The sequence below is a fragment of the Desmodus rotundus genome, chromosome 9, assembly GCF_022682495.2.
Source record: "Desmodus rotundus isolate HL8 chromosome 9, HLdesRot8A.1, whole genome shotgun sequence".
Classification (NCBI taxonomy): domain Eukaryota; kingdom Metazoa; phylum Chordata; class Mammalia; order Chiroptera; family Phyllostomidae; genus Desmodus; species Desmodus rotundus.
Window position 1 is genome coordinate 41,434,318 of NC_071395.1, and position 22,821 is coordinate 41,457,138.

Below are 22,821 nucleotides of genomic sequence, written 5' to 3' on the forward strand. Positions count from 1 at the left end.
ACTATCTTCCATCTACCTACCTACCAACCTACATATCTGGCATGTAAAATTTCCCAGGGCTGAGAGAACAGAGAAAGAGGTTGATGACTCCATCATTACATTAAGAGTTTGTTAAGGGAATTTACATATGAGGCTTGTCTTGGGCAGCAGCAAGATGACATGGATATCATCCATGCCATGTGGCAGATGTAAAGAGTTATATAGGACAGGGCACGATGGATGGGAGTACTGGGGCATGACCCACCCCAGGTAAGGAAGGAAAACCTTACTGCTTGCCTGAGGAAGGGCAACAGCCTGTTCCAGCAAATGGCACTCCTGGGCATAGGAGAGAGGGCCAGACGGCCGCTGAGGGGATTTATGGGAAATAGGCTCTCTTCTGTCCAGAATCTAGCTGGATCCAGATTAAGGTCCAGCTGCAGTCATGTTATTGAACATCCCTCTAGTCTATCTCTACCCATTCATACCAGATTTTAGCCTAAGGTGCCAGCATGTCCCTTAGCTCTTCTCTCTCAGTGTCTTAGTAAATGAGGAGTTTTCTGTGGAGAAGATGAAGCAGGGTGTTTCTGAGTATGGGCAAGCCAGTGGGGCACAATGAAATATTTTCAGTGACCAAAGATGGTTCGATGATGGAAGAAGAACCACATAGAACTATATGAGTGAGAGAAGTGGAAACGATAAAACAGTAGAAAGTCTTATGTGGGTATGTGTGCTTAATATCATTTAATATCATAATAACTACCATAATAAGTATATTGACTTTGTAACTATGTATAGTCAATAATATCACAATTAATATGAATATTTCTTGTTTTAATAATTAATTGATTTATACTTTTATTTTTAACATTTATTGGCTTATTCTTAGATTTATTTTCTTAATCATTTTTATCAATATTTAAAACTCATAACACTTTTAAGTGCTTGACAATAAAAATGTAATATATAATGATGTTAGAAAGCTTGAAAAATGCAAATAATGAGAGATATGGTAGGAATTCCAAAGGATGCATTTACCCATCTATGTGCACTGTATGTTTACAGTCAAAACCTAATTTCCTGATTATACCTTCCAGGCTGTAACTGGTTTAATAAGTGTTCTCCCACCTGAGATGCGTTTGATAAATTTGATTATTGTTATATTTTAAAGTACTTGTACTTTCAGAGATGAAAAAGGGAATTTTGATTTTGTTTCTATTTGCTGTTACTTTTAGTCAAATTGCACAGTGTTTAATACTCACTGAACTATGGAATGTTCACTTAAAGGAGGCACAAGCCAGGGTTCTGGGGATTGAATCCCTATTTTGCATATTACTGGGTATGTGACCTTAAGCAAGTCACTTGGACCTCAGAACCCTCAGGGCAGAAAGTCAGGATCACTCCAGCAGGTAAGCCATGCAGAGTAGCAGGGATATTATTCAAGGGTGAGGGGAACTGAGAATGGATAGCAGAGGACAGAGACACTGAGTATCCCTTGTGGCTTTGAGTTCACCTACAGTAAGAGAAGCTGTAGTTCTTCCCACTGATCCTCCTCCTTATAGTGCATCTTGCTCACCCTCTCCCCAAAACAGACCCATTGAAACCATGCAGGAGCTTCTCCCAAAACTTATACAAAAGACTGATCCAAGTGAAAGCAAAAAAATAATAATGAAATATGCAAGTGAGCCCACATCCAAACGTTCTGTACAGTAAAGGGAATTGTCAACAAAATAGAAAAGCAACCTACCAAATGGGAGAAAATATTTGCAAATCACATATCTGATGAGGCAGCAAAGTCTCTGACATTGCTCCCAATCATATTGTTTCCGACAGGTCTCCTTGGTCAAGGGGAAAAAACGAAACTACATCCAACTGAAAAGTTTCTGCACATCAAAGGAATCCATGAACAAAACAAAAACACAACCTACTGATTGAGATGTTTGCCAATGATACATCTAATAAGGGGTTAATGTACAAAATTTATAAAGAAGTCATACAGCTTAATACAAAAAAACCCCCAAACAATTCAAATTAAATAATGGACAGAGGACCTAAATAGACATTTCTCCAAAGAGGACATACAGATGGCTGGTAGACATATGAAAAGATGCTCAACGTCACTGATCATCAAATAGATGCACTGCTATGTTCACTGCAGCATTATTTATAATAGTTAAGATACGAAAGCAACCTAAGTGCCTGTCAATAGACGGTTGGATAAAGAAGTGGTGCTCACCTTTAACTGGAACATAAGCAATAGAAGGAAAAAGCAAACAAAATATAACCAGAGTCATTGAAGTTAAGAACAATCTAACAATAGCCAGGGCGGGGGTGGGGGGTGGGGGCAGGGACAGTGGGTAGAGGGGATTACAGGAACTACTATAAAGGACACATGGACAAAACCAAGGGGGAGGGTGGAGAGGGGGGAGGGAGGTGGGTTCAGCTGGGGTGGGGTGGAGGGATGGGGAGAAAAGGCATACAACTGTAATTGAATAACAATAAAAAAAAAAAAAGAAGTGGTGATATGTCTATAATGGAATATTACTCAGCCATAAAAAAGAATGGAGCTTTATCATTTGCTACAACATGCATGGACCTAGAGGGTAATATGCTAAGTGACATAAGTCAGTCAGAGAAAGACAAATACTATATGATTTCACTTACACGTGAAACCTAAAGAACAAAATAAAGCAACAAACAAAGCAAAAAGACTCGTGGATGCAGAGAACAAACTGATGGTTGCCACATGGGAGTGGCGTTGCAGGGCTGGGTGAAAAGGGTGAAGGGATTAAGAAGTACAAATTGGTAGTTAAAAAAACAGTCATGGGGATGCAAAGAACAGCATAGGGATTATAGTCAATAGTATCGTAATGACTATGTGTGGTGCCAGGTTGATACTAGACCATTCTGAGGCATCACTTCATAAATCATGTAAACATCTACCCACTATGCTGTAACCTGAAACTAGTATACAATAACATTGGATGTTAACTGTAATGGAAAAATAAAAAATTAAAAATCTTGTGAGGCTAAAAAGAAAGGTTGACTCAAATGTTGCTGGGAATGGACTATAGAGAATGTTGGGCTTGTTGCCTGGATCCTCCTTCAGGATTAAGGGCTTATTTCTCCAGGTGCAGGGACGGCAGCCATCCGACAGCCCTCAGCCCTCTTTGTGAATAGCACTCAGTGAAAGGGAGCTGCCTCCCCAGGAGACACCACTCAGCTCTCCTGCTGTGGGGAGCAAAACTGGCCAAAGACGTTTGCAGTCACCACTGGATTTGCACTGAGGTCGCCCCTGAGCTGCTCCCAGCCACTCACTGAGAAGAGCAGAGTGCCAGTGCATGCTCATTGCCATGGTCACACGATGGCACTGATGACCAGGGTCAGTTACCCCTTCCAAAATGGTGACTCCTCTTCTTGGCATGAAGGACCTGATGGGCCATGCCACAGTACAGCCTGAAGTTCAACGGGACTTTCGCCATGTGTCTGGAAGTGTGTCTTTAGGAGTCAAGGCCTCTGGATCTGCAGAGGCCAGAGTTGTGGAGATCTGCAGCACAAACTTCCCAAGAGGCTCAGTGGAGGTGTCATCGGAAGGGGCCACTTCTACTTCCAACCCTTAGTTTATGGACCCACATATGCTATAGATCAAAGACACAGCACACTGTTGTCCGTGACTCAGAGTGTATACTGCATCCTGTGGATTATGTAGTCGGCACTTCCTGTGTACTCAAATGCCTGCGCTAAATTTCGTCCTTCTCTTCTAAACTAACCTGTTCCTCTATCTTCCATTAAAATTTTTCTTAAACCCTCTGGTGTTCCATACTCTCCTTCCACAGGGCTTTACTCTCTCCTCCCCTTCCCCCACCAGCATTATAGGTGGGTTATGTCTGTCACCTGTATCTCCCCAATACCCATTCTTCAAGCCACTCTACCTGGATAATTTCTGTCTCTGCTCTTCTATTTAGAGATAATAAATGGAGCCCTCATTAATGTCAACAGGGGGTCCATGTCACCAGCAAACATGAAAAAACTTTCTGCCCTCATTTGGTTAGTCCTTTCGACGGAACGGAACTGTTAACCACTCTGCTTTTCTTCTGAAAGGGCCTCTTCGCCTACATGGCACTGTGGACGCCGAGGGATTCGTGAAATCCAAAGGCTCTTCAAGGGAAGAACATCACAGAAAGTTGGTTTCTGGCTTTGATTCCTGAGGAAATTATGCATTCCTTAGGAGACACCTTATCACTTTCAAGTCAAACCAAAGAAAGAAGTGTTTCTCATTGGGGGAATACATTTATCTCCCCCCCCCCACCCCCTGATGCTTGCTTGTACAGACACGACACTAAATGAAATTTTTCATTCTTTAATCTTTGCATCCTATTGGACCTGAATAGTTTGGAGAGTGAAAAGACAATAGAACAATTTATTTAATGAGAGCCCTGAGAATTCAACCCTGGAGATGGTAGAATCTTTAAATGTGTTCTTTTTTTGCCCCTTTCCTTAATTCTCTGGTCCCAGTCAAATACAAACTGAATTGGGCTTCCTAGGGACAGACCTTGGAGATCAGAAAGCTTCAGTGGTATTATCCTTTAGAGAGAGTCATTGTATTCCAGTGAGGGCCAGTGGAATGAAAAGGAAATGAAACAACATGGGTACTGGGCTTTTCCTCTGGAATAATTAGACTGGGACAGTCCTGCATTACATAGCTTACAGCAATGAAGTCCCTGTACCTTGAAAGTACTTTAGTTTCCACTGAAACTGGTCTTTTCCAGCCTTTGTTCTATTTCCTTCTTTCTCTTTTGCAACCTAGAGCCTCTCTGCAATAAGAATTATTTTCCGGAGAATCTCCACCTCTGACATCTACTATGCACGAGGTATTGTTTATTTTGTCCCTAATGTGATTGGGTTATATTCCCTAACTATTTTGCAGCAGATTTGACTCATTGATAGCACTTCAATATTGATGTTATTGTTGTTTCACCTTAGTGTCCACAATATAATCTACAAGTAATATAATTCTTTCTGATGTTCAGTACTCAGGCTAATTTCCTTTCCTAATCTTACCAGTGTCTTTTAATGTACAGCAGAATTTCAAGTGATTGAAGTTGGAGTTGACTGCATTGGTCTGTTCATGAATTTAACACAAATGTTTTAGTGAGTTAACGCAGGATATTCTGTTGTCTGTGGCTTTAAAACAACTGTTCTTTTTTTCTTTTTAAAAAATTTATTTATTTTTTATTGCTGTTCAATTACAGTTTTTGCCATTTCACCACACCACACCCTCCCACCCTCGAGCCTACACCCCCTGGCTTTTTCCATGTGTCCTTTATACATGTTCCTTGATGGCCCTTCCTCTTGAGTTAAGAAATCACCACTGGTTTCCTCATTTAGCAAGAGGAAACCAATTATATGATGAGGTTGAAGATTTCTTTTTTGTGTTATAGTTGACACTTTTGGTCTTAATCTTTGTTATATATCTGACATTTGTATACGTTCAGCACCTACTATGTGCCAGACACCAGATGAGTCTCTGAAATGACAATGGTGAACAAGGAGTTATAACTTCTAACCCACACATGAACATAAAATTACCAACAGGAGAGGCACTTTAAGGAATAGTACAAGATGCTCAAACTGTGGGCCTCACACACTCTGTCCCTCCTGATTCCAACTATCTGTTTTCTCTCTCACTGGTGTCTGAAACCCCTTCTGTTACTGACCCACGTGCAACTGGAAATTCTGTTCTCTTAGCCCCAAGTGCTGGACCTTTTAATATTTCTTCTAATTCACAATTACCCATATTTCCCCTCACAGCATGAACACTCATATTTTAGAGAAGACTTTTTGACTCACCTCCCAAGACTAAATGGGTCCTCAATGATTTTTTCTTTCCATAATTAATTAGCATTCTCTAGACATTAGTAAGAGTGAAACTTTTTTATCATTGAGAATGTAAACATTTATTTACTTTTTTAAAATTAAATGTATTGGGATAACATTGGTTAATAACACTGTATAAGTTTTAGGTGTACAAGTTTATAATATATCAACTGTATATTGCATTTTGTGCTCACCACTCAAAGTCTAGTCTCCTTCCATCACCATATATTTGACCCCTTTTACTTTCTTTATCCCCCACCCAACCTCCTCCCCCTGTGGTAACCACCATACTGTTGTCTGTGTCTATGAGTTGTTTTATTTGCTCATTTGTTGGTTGCTGTTTTATATCCTACATATGAGTGAAATCATATGGTTCTTTTCCATATGACTTATTTCACTTAGCATGACTACTCTCAAGATCTATCTATTTTGTCACAAATGGCAGTATTTTGTCTCTTTAATGACTGAGTAGCATTCCACGGTGTATGTGTACCACATCTCCATCCAATCATCCATCGAAGGACACTTAGGTTATTTCCATGTCTTGGTTATTGTGACTAATGCTGCAATAAACATAAAGGTACATACATATAGCTTTATGAATATGTGTTTTCAAATATCAGGTAGATACCCAGAAGAGGAATCGCTGGGTAATACGGTAGCTCTTTTCTTAATATTCTGAGGAACATCCATACTGTTTTCCATAGAGGCTGCCCCAACTTTCATTCCCTCAAGAGTATCCTTTTCACCACATCCTCTCCAACACTTATTTCTTGTTAAAAATAGCCATTCTAACAGATATGAGGTGGTATCTCATTGTGATTTTGATTTGCATTTGCCCTATAGTTAGTGATGTTGAGCATTTTTTCATATGTCTATTGCCCATCTATATGTCTTCTTGGGAAAAGTCTCTGTTCAGGTCCTCTGCCCCCTTTTTAATTGAACTGTTGTTGTTGAGTTATATGAGTTCTTTATGTATTTTGGACGTTAGCCCATTCTCAAAGGTATTGTTTGTAAATATCTTCCTCCATTTGGCTGGTTGCCTTTTTATTTTCAAATCTTAAATTTGTCTTTCAACTGTTAGGGTGAGTTCATGTATAGACACTTTGAATATTTTAAAACGAAGCCTATTAATTTTTCGACTCATGCCACTGATGTTACAACCACACATCTCCCCTTGAGAGCATGCTCACACGAGCACATGCACTCACACATGCTTTGTATTTTATTTTAGTGCTAGCGCGCTTTTGTCCGCCCTTTCACCCTATTAGCTTTATAGTCCACATGCATCTTCTTTTTCTTGGAAGAATCCAGTTGGCAGGAAGTCTCTGGAAGGGGGAACTGTAAGGATCTCCATTAATTAGAAGTGCTGCATAGTAACAAAAAGATAACAGACTTGCTGTGTTCATAACGATGGCTGCCCCAGTTTGAGAGGAATGCTAATAATGATGGCCATGCAAAACAGATGTGTTGTGATATTAAGAACAGAAGTTCGCTTTTGTCAAGTGTTCACTGTATGTCATAAGAACTGCACTACAAAAAGTATATGCATCATCTCATTTAATCACTCATCTGTCCTACAATGTAGGGAATAGTTACCACTAGCATTGTGGAGGTGAGGTACCTGCAGCTAAGAGAGATTACATAACTTTGTCAAGGTCACAGAGATGGAACATTGGCAGAGCAAATTCTATTCCATGAAGTCTGACACAAGATCGTGTTCTCTAAATCACAGCTCTCTACTGTACTTTGGAAGAGTTATATATCAAAAATAATTGTAACAAAAGAATATATTGATAATGATAATGATAGCTATAATTTATTGAGATCTTACCGTGATTTAAGACATTTTCAGACTTCACGAAGATGGTAATAGCAGTAACCACGTTTGTAGAAAGAAACGCAGTGAGGCACATGGAGAGTTAACTGAGGCATCGATGTAAAGCACCAGGTCACAAGAGTAAGTTTGTTTGAGTTGCAAACACATATTTTAATCACTATTCTGAAATCAAAGAACTATGGAGATTATCAAAGTAAACACCTTAAATGTTGTTAGTTATTTTGGAAAGCTCATATGAAAGAAGAAATTGGTTTATGTCCATAGATTCAGATAAAAGTAAAAGATAAAAAGAGAGAAAGATTTCTGCTAAAATAAAGAAAACTGAGTAATTACAGGATTTAAAATGAAATTGGGCTACCATTGAATAGGTGAATCACTGGCATTGGAATGAATACTAGACCATGAAAGTTGTCCGCACAAAGGTGGATCCAAAAGTGACGATGAGCTGATGTGCCATTTGGCTATTCATTGAACGTTGCTCTTGCCTCCTCCTCCAGCAGACACACCAGCAGCATGGAAACAGGAAACGACACAGAAGCATCAGAATTCCTCCTCCTGGGTCTCTCAGAGGATCCTGAACTGCAGCCCTTTCTCTTTGGAGTCTTTCTGTCCATGTACCTGGTCACCGTGCTCGGGAACCTGCTCATCATCCTGGCTGTCAGCTCAGACTCCCACCTCCACATGCCCATGTACTTCTTCCTCTGCAATCTGTCCTTTGTCGACATCTGTTTCACCTCCACCACTGTCCCAAAGATGCTGCTGAACATCCAGACACAGAGCAAAGCCATCTCCTACAATGGATGCCTCATTCAAGTGTATTTTTTTACAGTTTTTATCGGAATGGACAACTTCCTCCTGACTGTGATGGCCTATGACCGGTATGTGGCCATCTGCCACCCCCTGCACTACTTGGTCATCATGAACCCTCGCCTGTGTGGCCTGCTGGTTCTCTTGTGTTGGTTCATCATGCTCTGTGTTTCTCTGGTTCATATTCTACTGATGAGGAGGCTGACCTTCTGTGTGGGAACTGAAATTCCACATTTCTTCTGTGAACTGACTCAGATTCTCAAGGAAGCCTGCTCAGACACCTTCATCAATAATGTCTTCATGTACATTACTACTGCCCTACTGGGTGTGATTCCTGTCACTGGAATTCTCTATTCTTATGTTCAGATCATCTCCTCTTTAATGAGAATGTCCTCTGTAGGGGGAAAATATAAAGCATTTTCCACCTGTGGGTCTCACCTCACTGTGGTCTCCTTGTTTTATGGGACAAGCCTGGAGGTCTATCTCAGTTCTGCTGTGACCCATTCTTCCCAGAGAAGTTTGGTAGCCTCAGTGATGTACACCATGGTCACCCCCATGATGAACCCCTTTATTTACAGCCTGAGGAACAAGGATGTGAAGGGGGCTCTGAGAAGGCTCCCAGAACTAGGTGTACATTGTGGGTCTCAAAGGTAAATGCTGCAAGTTTAAATATCCTGGTTCTTTTTCTCTCCTATACGACATTACTGATTCCTTCTATCCAAAGCACAGATGATTTCCCTTTTCTTTGGTTTTCTAATAGTTTCTTCTCAACAACTCCCTAAGAAACTTCTTTTTAACTTTTCTTCCCTCCATGCTGTCCACAATGCTCCATGTTTGGCCAGCATCCTGAAGCTATGAAGATTTCTAACTTTAAATTTAAAGCACTTGTCATATCAAGTGCTGACATGGTTTCCCCAAAAGTTTTCCTCATGCATTGCTGATCTTCACCTTATTTGGCTGTATGTTGTTGTTTTTTTTTTACAGAGGAAATGGATTGAAAATCATACAGTAACAGAACAAAGTGCTTACAATATCAGGACCCTACATGTTTCTTTGCACGAATGACTTAATTTCACATTAAAAACATTTCTTTGAGTTATTTTCTCTCATTCAGGTGCTTCTGTGTGGGGTGTGTAACTGTTTTCAAAGGTTATATTCTCTGGTTAGGTTGTTCCACTTATCATTACATAGTGTCTTTCTTTGTCTCTTACTGTAGCCTTTGTTTTAAAGTGCAGAATAAGGGTCATTGGGCCGCTCCAGGATTTGTTGTTCAATGTCCTACAACAGTGTTTCCTCAACATCTGATCCTGGGCATGCTGTTAAAAGTAGGTTCCAGGATCCATCAATGTCAAGGAATTCGATGTCAAGGAATATACCCAAAATATTTAGAAAGGTAAATGCAAATAAATATTTGCAGACCAATTTTCATAGCAGCAATAGCCTAAATATGGAAACAATCCAAGTGTTCATCAATAGAGGAATGGATAACCAAAACGAAATGTATATGCAGTAGAATATTGGGCAGCCTTTTTAAAAGAATGAAATCTAATATATGTGCAATATCATTGAAACTTGAAAATATTATGTTAAGTGAGATGATCCAGACACATAAAGATGAGTACTGTATGAATACACTTACATGAGGTACTTAAAATAAGTAAATTGATGGAGGCAGAAAGCAGAATAGAAGTTTCCCTGGGCTGGGGGGAGGACAAGAATGGGGAGATGTGGTGGAACAGGGAAGAGCTTCCATTAGGGATGATGAGAAATGTGTGGAAATAGATACTGGTGATGGTTCCATGATGTTGGAATGATATACTTATGCCACAAAACTGTACTTTTAAAAATGGTTAAATGGCACATATATCCATATATCCATAAAAATAAAAATAAAGTAAAATCATTGCAATCTCTTTTACGTGTAGATTCTTGGGCTCCCCTCCCTGCCATCCCCCAACCCCTAGAGATGTTGACTAGATGACTCCAGAGTTAAGTATACATGTGGGAAGATATATATTAACAGAAGGCTCAGTTTGTTGTTTTGATAAAGATAAAATTATGAACCATTCTACAGAGAAATGGGTATCAATGGATTGTCAAAGGGACCTATAAAATTTGAAACGTGAAAATTCTGAAATATCAGATTCAAATCAGGCCTATAGAGGCAGACACTGGGGAATAGGACTCTGAAATCTGCTCTAACACATCCTCAGAGTCTCGTGGTGCAAGCTAAAGTTGGAGAACCATCCCCTAGTGAATCTTGGGAGCCTTCGCTACTCAGCCATCTATCCAATGAGGAAACAACAAGTCAGGAAATAATGACACTTGTTCCTGACAGGAGATCCAAGGAAGACTAGAGTGATTCTTCCCAGAGGAAAGGGATGCAGGGGGAGAGAATCACAGCTGATCCCACTGTTAGTCTCCCAGAGATAAGGAATTGGAGAGACAGAGACACCTTCCTTTGTGACCCTGCCCCTGAGGAGTCACCTGACCAAGGAATAAAAGATCAATTAATCAATTTGTCTTACAAGTTTCAGAGGGGAATTTGCCCCCAGGGCCCATGAACCTGTAACATATCAACTTATACTCACCAAGTCTCTCATGTGCCAGACCCAACAACCATGCCTTCTCCAGCAGATACAGCGAGGCCCTGTCCCACATACCAGGCTCTGTACTCTTATTATGGAGGACAGACCTTCCTTTCTCATCATCCACCTTCCATGAAAGAACAAGATTCACACTGTTAACCCTAAGGAGCCCAGTAAGTGTTGTAGGAAATAAGAAAAAGGGGTGGTAAAGTGAATAAGACTATTGACTATTGTTGAGCACAGGACAGGGAAAACCCTGTGCTGTCTGTGGAGAATGAGCTCTAGAGGTCACTTGCTTGGGAGGGTGAATGGCTAGACTCCTTGTTTGAAGTTGCCATTGCGTGATGAGCTTCTACTTCAATGATATGTTATTTGGTTAGATTGTTGATGGGATTATGGGAATGGGGAGGCAGAGGCTAACCCCCCTGTCCCCTCTGACACCATTGCACTGCCCACAACCACAATGTATATGGGTACAGACACTATCTTCAGTGTGCAGGTTGATGCCACCAGGTGCTGTTGGAGCTTTAGGTCCTTTACAGTGAAGTCTTGAACTCTTCTTATTCTTTTCACTTGTTACCCAGCCCAAGAATTCCAGAGCCTGCATCTTCACTCAGCCTAGACAAATTTTTCTTAATGTTTTGCCAGCCTTGCTTATTTGGGAACATCTCATTTCTTAAAAAGGATCCTTCTTTCCCTCTTCCTGCACCCTTATCCATGGTTCTTATTAGGGAGATTAAAGAGAGAAGAGTATGAGGACCGTGGTTGGTATCTAGGACCACAGTGTTTAAAGAGAGAGGGAAAGAAAAGGATGTAACAAAGTCCAACATCTAGTTCCTTAATGACAACTTATCCTTTTGCTCTAGAAATTTTGGGAAACACTAAAACTCGCATGTCCTTTCCCATAGTTGCTCTTGACACCCTCCACCCCCTTGTGTATCAAGTTTCATCCTTAACAAAGAACATGAAATCATTAGCGACGTAAGTATTATTTTGTTTTACCTCTTTTGGCATTTATTCCTCTTCCTTCAAGCAATAGACATGGTTCTTCAACTTTAATGATATGGATATTTACTCCTGTTATTTTGTCCCTGGCTTTGTCATCTTTAAATCCATCTTTCACCACACACCAGGGAAGTTGTGATGCAAATCATGACCCTCCTTTGTTTGCCCTTCCTCCCCAGCCCTATTCTTTCTCCATTATTCTTTTCAAGGTTCTCAGTGATGTGGTCACCTGTTCAACCTAATTCTTCACTGTCTCCTTTGCCCACAGTGTGCTTCAGTTAATGGCTAAAACCACTCTGTCCCATGCTATCTACTTCTTAGTGTCTTTTCCCTGCTCTCTTCTAAACCAGCAAACCCCCTATTCAATAGTCCACCTGTGAAACTTGCACAGGAATCTCCTTTTCTGAGAATTCTTCCCTGACTCCATCACTCTAGACTATTTTTGGGACTCCTCTCAGTATCCCAGTCTCCAGACTGTCTTCATCTTATCATTTAAGTCACTGTATTACAATGACCTATTTGCACATCCATCTCTGGAAGGTGGGCTCCCAGAGGTTGAAGACCATACCCAAGAGCTGACACTTAGCCTGTCCCAAAGAATCCCTTCTTGAAGAGTGGCTTCCAGAAGTTCCTTAGTGAATAAGAGCAAGCTTAGTTCAATTCTCTAGTTCCTATCATGGTTCAACAAAATTGCCCATTAACATTAAATACAAGAAACAAAACAGGACATATTTATTTGGTGAATGAGTGAACAGGACTGTATTACTGACAAAGGGCTGTATTATCCACTTTTGATTTCTAAACTCTGGTCCTAATGTAAAGAGTTTCTAAAGTGAGGAAACTCTTAAGATGAACATTATTCATTTCATGACTCTTTAAATCATAATTCAGCTGCTTTTGAAACACCAGTTGGGACTTTATAGAAAAAATATCATCGTGGTGTATTTGAATTTCAGCAACCTGAGAACAAACCCTGCAGCAGCCAGACCCCTGGCTTTGTCCATGAGAACAAGGTGAATTCTCATTAGTCTCTCCTTCATTTCCAATATTTTTTTCATTGAATATTTTCACTGTCTTAATCTTTTTATTTGACACAAGGAAGCAATATTTGACAATCCTAGCAGTAAAACCATCTCATACCTTTACCAAACACACTTATTTCTTAAACCTGGAAGGTTTGCTTGGGCGCTACATCTCTCCCACAGAGGAAGCAATATGCATCTGAGACCATGTTCCAGCTTCAGAGGAGCCATCTTCCTTTACCCATTCCTCTAAGCAGCAAAGTCATGAAAAGAATATTAATACTGTCCTCCATGGTGCTCATGATATACTAGGTCCTCCTCTGAGTCCTCTATAGGTTTCTGACTGGGACAACATATTAAAAAATAATTCCAGGTTAATCTATGTAGAAAAAAAAAAGAGTTAAGTTCCTACCACAAATCATTAACTTAGAACAAAAAATATTGGATAAGAAACTTTTAACAACATTAAATAAAACAATGTTAACCACATTGAATGAAACACTGTTACTTCAGGTCCTGCTGTACTTGTAAAAAGAGAGAAATTGCACTAGGATGTTGCATGTCAGTGGAAAGGATGAGCATCAGACATATATGATGATTAAAGTAGAAATGGGAAGGTGGAGGGAGGGGGCATTGGTCCAGTCTCTTCCTACCTCTGACTCTCTCCTTGCCAAATCATGGGAGTCCTGGAACCAGAGGGGAAAGCATGGGTGTCTTCATTTACGTTCCTGTTATCTCTCTCTTTTGGAAAGTGGATCTTCATGTGTTTGAGGAGAGAGCTCAAAGGACACTGTGTCAGTTCATGCAGGGATGAGAGTGTTTAGCAGTTTCACATGCAAGAAAGATGACTGAAAATATGAATGTTGAGGGATTTCTTGGAAGGGAATTAAAAGATGATGAATGTCCTCATTTATGAACCAAGAAAAGTAACTGTGTGAAATTATCCTTTGTGAAATTGTTCATACACATGTCATTTCCCTGTTTAGTCTCAGTCATCTTCTGTTTGTGCCTCTGGATAATTAGGGCAGGAAGGCAGGGGTGTGTGTGCAGGTATTTCAGACAAAGGCTGTGGAGAAGCAGTTGCTGATGCTAGTACTCTGGGTAAAGATCCCAGATGAGCTGCAAAAACAAGAGAAAATAGGCTGAATTGTTTGGACCTGATAGGGGTCAACATTGGGAATGAGTGTTGCCCAGGACTGAGAAGAGGATGTGGCTATTTAATGAGAAGCAACTTTATATTCCTTTTCTATCTCCCTTTCTCTCTTTTCTTCACCAACATCCTCTTTCCATATACTGGCATCATTCAGATAAGGAGTCCTAAAGGTTTTATAGTAGTGGACACCCTGTGACTATATGATGAGCTGTGGGAAAAGAAATATTTGTTTGTAAGCTCTTCCATTTATTAATTCTGCCACCCAACCAATACAAAGAGTGCCCTTTGTGCTAAGAACTCAGCTAGTGTTGAGAACTGAGGTGGTTGGGAATTACCTAAGCAGGTGAGAGCCTGTGCCATGTATGTAGTGACAGGTAGGAATGAGGAGAAGGAAGTAGGGATAGGTTTAAGTGGAGGGAGAAGGTCCTGACAAGTAGCAGAGACATAAGAGAGTATGGCCCATCTGGTCAAAGAAAAGCTTTTCAGAATGATCGGAATTGAGGATAAAATTGAGAAGTGGTGAGAAATAAGGCTGCAGGGTCAGAGTAAAGTCATGATACACAAAGGAGTTAGGATGATTTCAGCAGGCGGCCCATAGAAATTTCAAAAATTGGAGGCAGGAGAGTGATGTGATCCAATGTCCATTTTGGAAATCTCTGTCACACTGTTGTGTGGAGGAAACGAAGCTGAAACTGGAGACCAGGAAGGAAGTCCCTGAAATAGACTGGGAAGAAATGAAATTGTTTCCTCTTTTCCAATGCAGCTGATGCCATGAAAACAAAGCACACTCCAGGGAATATCCAGAATCTCAGGCATCTCCCACACACTCTCTTTTATTCTGCTCAATTAAAAACATCCTAATCAAGACAGCAGGCCACATGAAATAAAAATCAAGAGAATTTATAATGTATTGTGAAAATTTGCTTAGAATATCTCCCAAATGATTTACAACCAGAAGAAATGACTGCAAAATGCCCATACCCCGAAGGGTAAGAACAAAGTGTTCATCCATTGCTAAACAATATGGGTATGATATGACCATTTTTGTCATTCCAGACACTGTCAGCTTTAGGGTTTTTAACCTGAGATATAATTGACACATAACATTATATTAGTTTAAGGTGTAAATAATCTGATATTTGTATGTATTGCAAAATGATCACCTCAACAACCTAGTTAACTGCATTCACCATACATATCACAGAATTTTTTTTTTGTGATGAGGACCTTTAATATGTACCCTCTTAGTAACTTTCAAAAATGCAATACAGTATTAACTATAGTTACTATGCCATCTATTACACCCACATGACACATTTATTTTCTAACTGGAAGTTCCTACCTATTTTTTAGATTTTATTTATTTATTTTTAGAGAGGGGAAGGAAGGGAGAAAGAGAGGGAGAGAATCCTCAATGTGTGGTTGCCTCTCACACATCCGCAACTGGGAACCCAGTCCACAACCTAGGCATGTGCCCTGACTGGAAATAGAACCAGCATCCCTTTGCTTCTCAAGCTGGCACTCAATCCACTGAGTCCCACCAGCTAGGACTGGAAGTTTGTACCTTTTGATCCCCTGCCCTCCCCTCCCACTTTGGTTTCTATACCTAAGAAGACTGACAGTGACTACAACCAACGTTGTTCTCCTGTGCAGTCAGGGGCTTTACAGAACAGCAAGTGTAGAAAAACATTGATAACAGGGCAAAGGAGAACACTGAAGATCACTGTATGGTTTCATGTTATTACTTGTCCCAGGTTATAAGACTCATTCTTCTGTGTCTGCTTATAGGACCCATAGGCCCTGAGGTGAAGAGAGTCAGAGGTAGGTGGGCTGAGAATGAGTCCCCGCAAGTGCCCAGCCCCAATCTAAGCATCACTGAACTGTGAGTGTAAATCCGACTCTACCCCTTCAAGCTTCTATGTGAATCCTGATGCAACTTCTCTCTTCCCCCAGTATTTAATGAACATCATGACTCCAAATTCTGTTCCTTCTTTTCGATTGGTGATTCACTGTTCTTAGGGTATAATCCCAGGAGTAGAATTGCTAGGTCAAAAGGCATTTCCATTTTTAGTTTTCTGAGGAAATTCCATACTGCTTTCCACAGTGGCTGCACCAGTCTGCATTCCCACCATCAATGTACTAGGGTTCCCTTTTCTCTTCATCCTCTCCAACATTTGTTTGTTGATTTGTTTATGTTGACCACTCTGACCGGGGTGAGGTGGTACTCATCGTGGTTTTAATTTTCATCTCTCTGATGGCTACCCCCCACCCCGGCCCCCAATGTTCCTAACAGCACAATTTACAATAGCCAAGTACTGGAAGCAACCTAAGTTCCCATCAGCAAACGAGTGGATCAAAAAACTGTGGTACACTTACACAATGGAATTTTATGCAGCAGAGAGAAAGAAGGAGCTTATACACTTTGCAACAGCATGGATAGAAGTTGAGAGCATTATGCTAAGTGAAATAAGTCAGGCAGTGAGGGACAAATACCATAAGATCTCACCTTTAACTGGAACCTTATCAACAAAAGAAAAAAGCAAACAAAATATAACCAGAGACACTGAAGTTAAGAGCAATCTAACAATAGCCAGAAGGGGGTGAGAGGAGATAGTGAGGAGAGGGGTTTTAAGGAACTACTATAAAAGACACATGGACAAAACAAAGAGGGAAGGTGGAGGCCAGGGATGGAGATGGGTTTGCATGGGGTAGAGTGGAGGGGTGGGGAGAAATTCCAGAAAACTGTAATTGAAAAACAATAAAAAAAATGTTAAAAAATAAATTCTGTTCATGATTTTTCAAGTAGTATCGTAGGGTACTGAAACGGTTTGAGCCTTGATATCCCCTCTTTCCTTGGACATTTTGGCCAGTTGCTTAACTTCACAGATGAAGGCCCTGTTTCTACAAGGTGTCTCTGGTCTTTGGTACATTAAGCCTTAAGCATTACTGAATGTCGTTTATTAGTTGGTGAAAATATTTTTTCTTTCTTTTCTTTCTTCAGAAGTAAACTTACTTTCTACTCCTCCTCCAGTTCTCTGCTTAGATATTTGAGATACTCTCTCCAATTTCTCACCTCCGAGACATGGTTGTCTTACCCTTCTCTGAGTCCCAGGCAAGGCAGATAACCCAGATCAAGCTGCTGAGCTTCACCAGACCTCATGCTCCACATTTCTGTTAGAGCAAGTACAAACCATTTTATCTCTGAGGTCCAAGGTTGCTCTGAACTGTTCAGAGAGAATTCTAAGAGAGAGGTAAAGAAGGTGGGTGGGTGTCCCAGAGGATAATGACAATGGTTAATCAACAAATAGGAAGTCTATATTCTATAACAAATAACAGAATATACAGTCCCCAAGTTTTGTAGTTAAGGCTTTAATGCCTAGTTATTTACTTCAATAAATAAAAACAGGAGTGTCGCATGGAGGGATGGGGAGAAAATGCAGACAATTGTAACTGAATAAAAATAAAGTAATAAAATATAAATATAAAAAAAACAGGAAGAAAAATCTAGAGTTGTCCAGTATCTATTTCATGCTATTTTCCTTCCTCAATCATCTACATGAGGTGTCAGCAACATGGAAACAGGAAATCAAACAAGGGATTCAGGTTTTTTACTTCTGGGATTTTCCCAAGACTCAGAGAATCAACCCATCCTATTTGGACTGTTCCTGTCCATGTACCTTGTCACCGTGCTCGGGAACCTGCTCATCATCCTGGCTGTCAGCTCTGACTCCCACCTCCACACCCCCATGTACTTCCTCCTCTGCAATCTGTCATTTGTTGACATCTGCTTCACCTCCACCACCATCCCAAAGATGCTGCTGAACATTCATACACAGAGCAAAGCCATCTCCTATATTGGATGCCTCATTCAGGTGTATTTTTTTGCAGTTTTTATTGGAATGGACAACTTCCTCCTGACTGTGATGGCCTATGACCGGTATGTGGCCATCTGCCACCCCTTGCACTACATGGTCAACATGAATTTGCATTTCTGTAGCTTCCTGGTTCTAGTCTCTTGGTTCATCACGCTCTGTGTTTCTCTGGTTCATATCCTACTGATGAGGAGGCTGACCTTCTGTGCGGGAACTGAAATTCCACATTTCTTCTGTGAACTGGCTCAGATTCTCAAGGAAGCCTGCTCAGACACCTTCATCAATAATGTCTTCATGTACGTGACTGCTGGCCTACTGGTTGTGCTTCCTGTCACTGGAATTCTCTATTCTTACTCTCAGATTGTCTCCTCTTTAATGAGAATATCCTCTGTAGGGGGAAAATATAAAGCATTTTCTACCTGTGGGTCTCACTTCACTGTGGTCTCCTTGTTTTATGGGACCTGCCTGGGAGTCTATCTCAGTTCTGCAGGGACCCAATCTTCCCAGACAAGTTTGATTGCCTCAGTGATGTACACTGTGGTCACCCCCATGCTGAACCCCTTCATCTACAGCCTGAGAAACAAGGATGTGAAGAGGGCCCTAGGAAGGCTCCTCAACCCAACAGCACCTTGTCTGTGATGAATCACTGGCTCCAGAACTAAGTGTACATTGTGGGCCTCAAAGGTTAATGTTGCAATTTTAACTATACTGGTTCTTTTTCTCTCCTATAAGACACTATTGGTTTCTTCTATCCAAAGCAGAGATCATTTCCCTTTTCTTTGTTTTTGTATTAGTACTGGTTTGGTTCTTCTCAACAAATCCCTGAGAAACGTCTTTTGGACTTTTCTTCCCTACATGCAGTCCACAATGCTCCTTGTTTGGCCAGCATCCAGCAGCTATTCTTAAGATTTCTTTTTTTTTACATTGTTTATTTTTTATGTACTTTTTAGAAAATATTTTTAATTTTTGATTGATTACAAGTATCCTGCCTTTCTCCCCATTGCTCTCACTTGCCCCTTCCCCCCAAGTCCCTCAGTCAATCTGCTCCCAATTATCTGAGCCCACAAGTCCTCAATTTGTGTTCCTTTGTTTGCCTCTTACCCTTCCCCTCTTATCTCACTCCCCACGCCCCTTTGGCCACTGTCATTTTGTTCTTTATTTCCAAGTCTCTGGTTCTATTTTGCTCTTTTGTTTTGTGGATTAGATTTCTAACTTTAAATGTAAAGTTCTTGTCATATCAAGGGCTGACTAATTTTCCCAGAAAGTTGTCCTCATACCTGACTGATCTTCTCTTTAATGTGTTTCTATTAATGGGTACTTCTGCCAGAAGAAATGGAGTGAAAATCACACTGCAATCAAAGCAACGTGCTTACAATGTTAGGACTCTATGTTTCTCCACAGGAATGACTTTATTTCATGTTAAAACATTTTTTGAGGTATTTTCTCTTATTTGCTTCACTTTTAAAAAGAAAAGACTGAATTTCAGGTGGACTACAACCTGGACAGGTGACTTTGCTATTCTACTTTTCGCCACAACAGTGATGTGATTTCAACTTCAAAGGAGGAATCTAGGTTTGAAAGGTGTTTTCTTTAGATGACATAGAAAGCACTGCCTGGGGACATTGATATGTGTCACTCCTTGTTATTGTTTCTTCCATCCATCATCCTTCCTTTCTTATTTTCTTGGCCCTGGTTTTCCATTATTGCAATTTTGAGATATGCCCGCTAGGAACCAAAAACATGTAAAAATGAATACAATAAAATAAGAATTGTTTTCTCCCATGTCTTAATTATTTGGAACTCTGTGGGAGTGCATCGGGAATAATAGATACACATTTGGGGAACCTGTTTAGAACTTAATTCACATTGAGGGAAGAATGTTGCTACAAGTGAGTCTGCAAGGAACCATGGAGTAGTCCATAGTTCCTCCCACATTCCTCCCACATTCCCTGGATCCTCTCGCCACCTGCACTGCATGGCTTCCAAGATCCACCACCAGCTGGAACCTACTTTGCCCAACATGTGGCAGCAAAAGCAACGAAGAATTATATAATTCCACTAAAAACTTTAAATTTTTTTATTTTTTAACATTTAAAAAATATATTTATTGATTATGCTATTACAGTTGTCCCATTCCCCCCCCTCACTCCACTCCATCCTGCCCACCCCCTCCCTCCTGCATTCCGCCCCTATAGTTCATGTCCATGGGTCATACTTATAAGTTCTTTGGCTTTACATTTCTTACCTATTCTTATCCTCCCCCTGTCTATTTTCCACCTATCATCTATGCTACTTATTCTCTGTACCTTTCCCCCCCCTCCCCCTCCCACTCCCCTGTTGATAACCCTCCATGTGATCTCCATCTCTATGGTTCTGTTCCTGTTCTAGTTGTTTGCCTAGTTTGCTCTTGTTTTTGTTTTAGGTGTGGTCGTTAATAACTGTGAGTTTCCTGTCATTTTTTATGTTCATATTTCTTATCTTCTTTTTCTTAGGTAAGTCCCTTTAACGTTTCATATAATAAGGGCTTGGAGATGATGAACTTCTTTAACTTGACTTTATCTGAGAAGCACTTTATCTTCCCTTCCATTCTAAATGATAGTTTTGCTGGATACAGTAATCTTGGATGTAGGTCCTTGCCTTTCATGACTTCAAATACTTCTTGCCAGCCCCTTCTTGCCTGTAAGGTCTCTTTTGAGAAATCAGCTGACAGTCTTATGGGAAGTCCTTTGTAGGTAACTGTCTCCTTTTCTCTTGCTGCTTCTAAGATTCTCTCCCGTTTAATCTTAGGTAATGTAATTATGATGTGCCTTGGTGTGTTCCTCCTTGGGTCCAGCTTCTTTGGGACTCTCTGAGCTTCCTGGACTTCCTGGAAGTCTATTTCCTTTGCCAGATTAGGGAAGTTCTCCTTCATTATTAGTTCAAATAAGTTTTCAATTTTTTGTTCTTCTTCTTCTCCTTCTGGCACCCCTATAACTCGGATGTTGGAACGTTTCAAGATGTCCTGGAGGTTCCTAAGCCTCTCCTCATTTTTCCGAATTCTTGTTTCTTCATTCTTTTCTGGTTGGATGTTTGTTTCTTCCTTCTGGTCCATACCATTGATTTGAGTCCCAGTTTCCTTCACCTCACTATTGGTTCCCTGCACCTTTTCCTTTGTTTCTCTTAGCATAGCCTTCATTTTTTCATCTATTTTGCGTACAAATTCAAGTGATTCTATGAGCATCCTAATTACCAATGTTTGTACTGTGCATCTGATAGGTTGGCTACCTGTTCACTGCTTAGTTGTATTTTTTCTGGAGCTTTAAAGTGTTCTGTCATTTGGGCCATTTTTTTTTTTTTTTGTCTTGGTGCATCTGTTACTTTAAGGGGTGGAGCATTAGGTGTTCACCGGGGCGGGGTAATGCTGGTCGCTGTGCTGTGATGCTGTACGTGGGGGAGGGGCCCAGAGGGAGCAATGTGGCCGCTTCACTCTCCTCGGGATTTCAGTCTTTCCCTCTGCTACCCACAATCAAACTGGGCCCCTCTGGTGCTGGTTCCTGAGTGGGTGGGCTTGTGCACACTCTAGGCCCCTGTGGGTCTCTCCAACAACCTCTCCTATGAGGCAAGGAGTCTGTCCTGTTGCTGCCCCAACCCCCAGGGGCATTTTCAATCAGAGGTCTGAGGCTTTATTTCCCGGAGCTGGAGCCCTGGGTTGCGCGGCCTGCCCCGCTCCCCGCCGTTTGTCCAGTTTATCTGACACGAATGTGGGGCTGCGGGGTGCTACCCCCTGCTCTGCCTGCCCCGTTCTCCGCCACTCTGAGTCTGGCCCTCTCGGTTTATCTGTGTACGAATGTGGGGCCGCAGGGTCTGCTAGTGGCCAGACTGCCTGCCCGGTTCGTCCCACACTCCACCAGTCTCGGTCCAGCCACAGCCACGAGAGTCCTCCTCAGCCCTGGCTGCCATCTCCGCCCCTCCTACCAGTCTGGATGAATGTTTATTTTTTATTTCCTTGGTGTCGGACTTCCTTGCAGTTCGATTTTCCGTCAGTTCTGGTTGTGCGAGAAGGTGCACTGTGTCCACCTACACTGCCATCTTGGTTCTTTCCCCATAACTTCATTTTTTTAAAGATTTAATTAATTTATTGGTACAGAGATAGAAAAGGAGGGAAAAACAGAAGGAAAGAAATATCCATCAGTTGTCTCTCCCCTGAGCCAAAACTGGGAACCCTACTCGAAACCCAGATATGTTTCCAGTCAATTTCCTGACTGGAAATTGAACCAGTGACATTTCAACCAACTGAGCCACACCAGTCAGGGCCTTAACTTCATTTTTATCTGCATTATACTTTCTTTGGATCTTCTCAGTCATGGTAGATCAGTGGTTCCATCCAGGAGTGATTTTGCTTTTTAAGAACATACAGAGCACATTTGGCCTTAAGACCACCTACAGTAGCAGAAGCTATAGATTGTCCCACTGACCTTTCTCTTCTTAGTGTCCCCTACTCCCACTCTCCCCTGCAGAAGACCAACAGAAATTGTCAAAGAGGTTCTCCCAAAACTCATACAAAAAGTCAACACCAGTAAAGATAAAATGATCACATATAATTAATGGGACCACATTCAAATAAAAAGTTTCTCAGAGCAAAGGAAGCCACTGACAAAATGAAAGGCAAACTACTGAATAGAAGAAAATATTTGCAAATCTG

At 41.0% G+C, this 22,821-nt stretch overlaps 2 protein-coding genes across 2 annotated transcripts; both read left to right on the forward strand.

Moving 5' to 3' along the window:
- The first annotated feature begins 4,496 nt into the window (after window positions 1–4,496).
- Window positions 4,497–10,329, forward strand: LOC112312764 (olfactory receptor 7D4). The gene is made up of 2 exons (XM_024569322.3): window positions 4,497–4,847; window positions 8,191–10,329. Exon 2 carries the CDS (start codon window positions 8,207–8,209, stop codon window positions 9,152–9,154), a length of 948 nt encoding a protein of 315 aa, XP_024425090.2. The 5' UTR covers window positions 4,497–4,847; window positions 8,191–8,206; the 3' UTR covers window positions 9,155–10,329.
- Window positions 10,330–17,819: 7,490 nt separating this feature from the next.
- LOC112312755 (olfactory receptor 7D4-like) lies at window positions 17,820–18,779 on the forward strand. The gene has a single exon (XM_024569312.2). It carries the CDS (start codon window positions 17,841–17,843, stop codon window positions 18,777–18,779), a length of 939 nt encoding a protein of 312 aa, XP_024425080.2. The 5' UTR covers window positions 17,820–17,840.
- The last annotated feature ends 4,042 nt before the right edge of the window (window positions 18,780–22,821 follow it).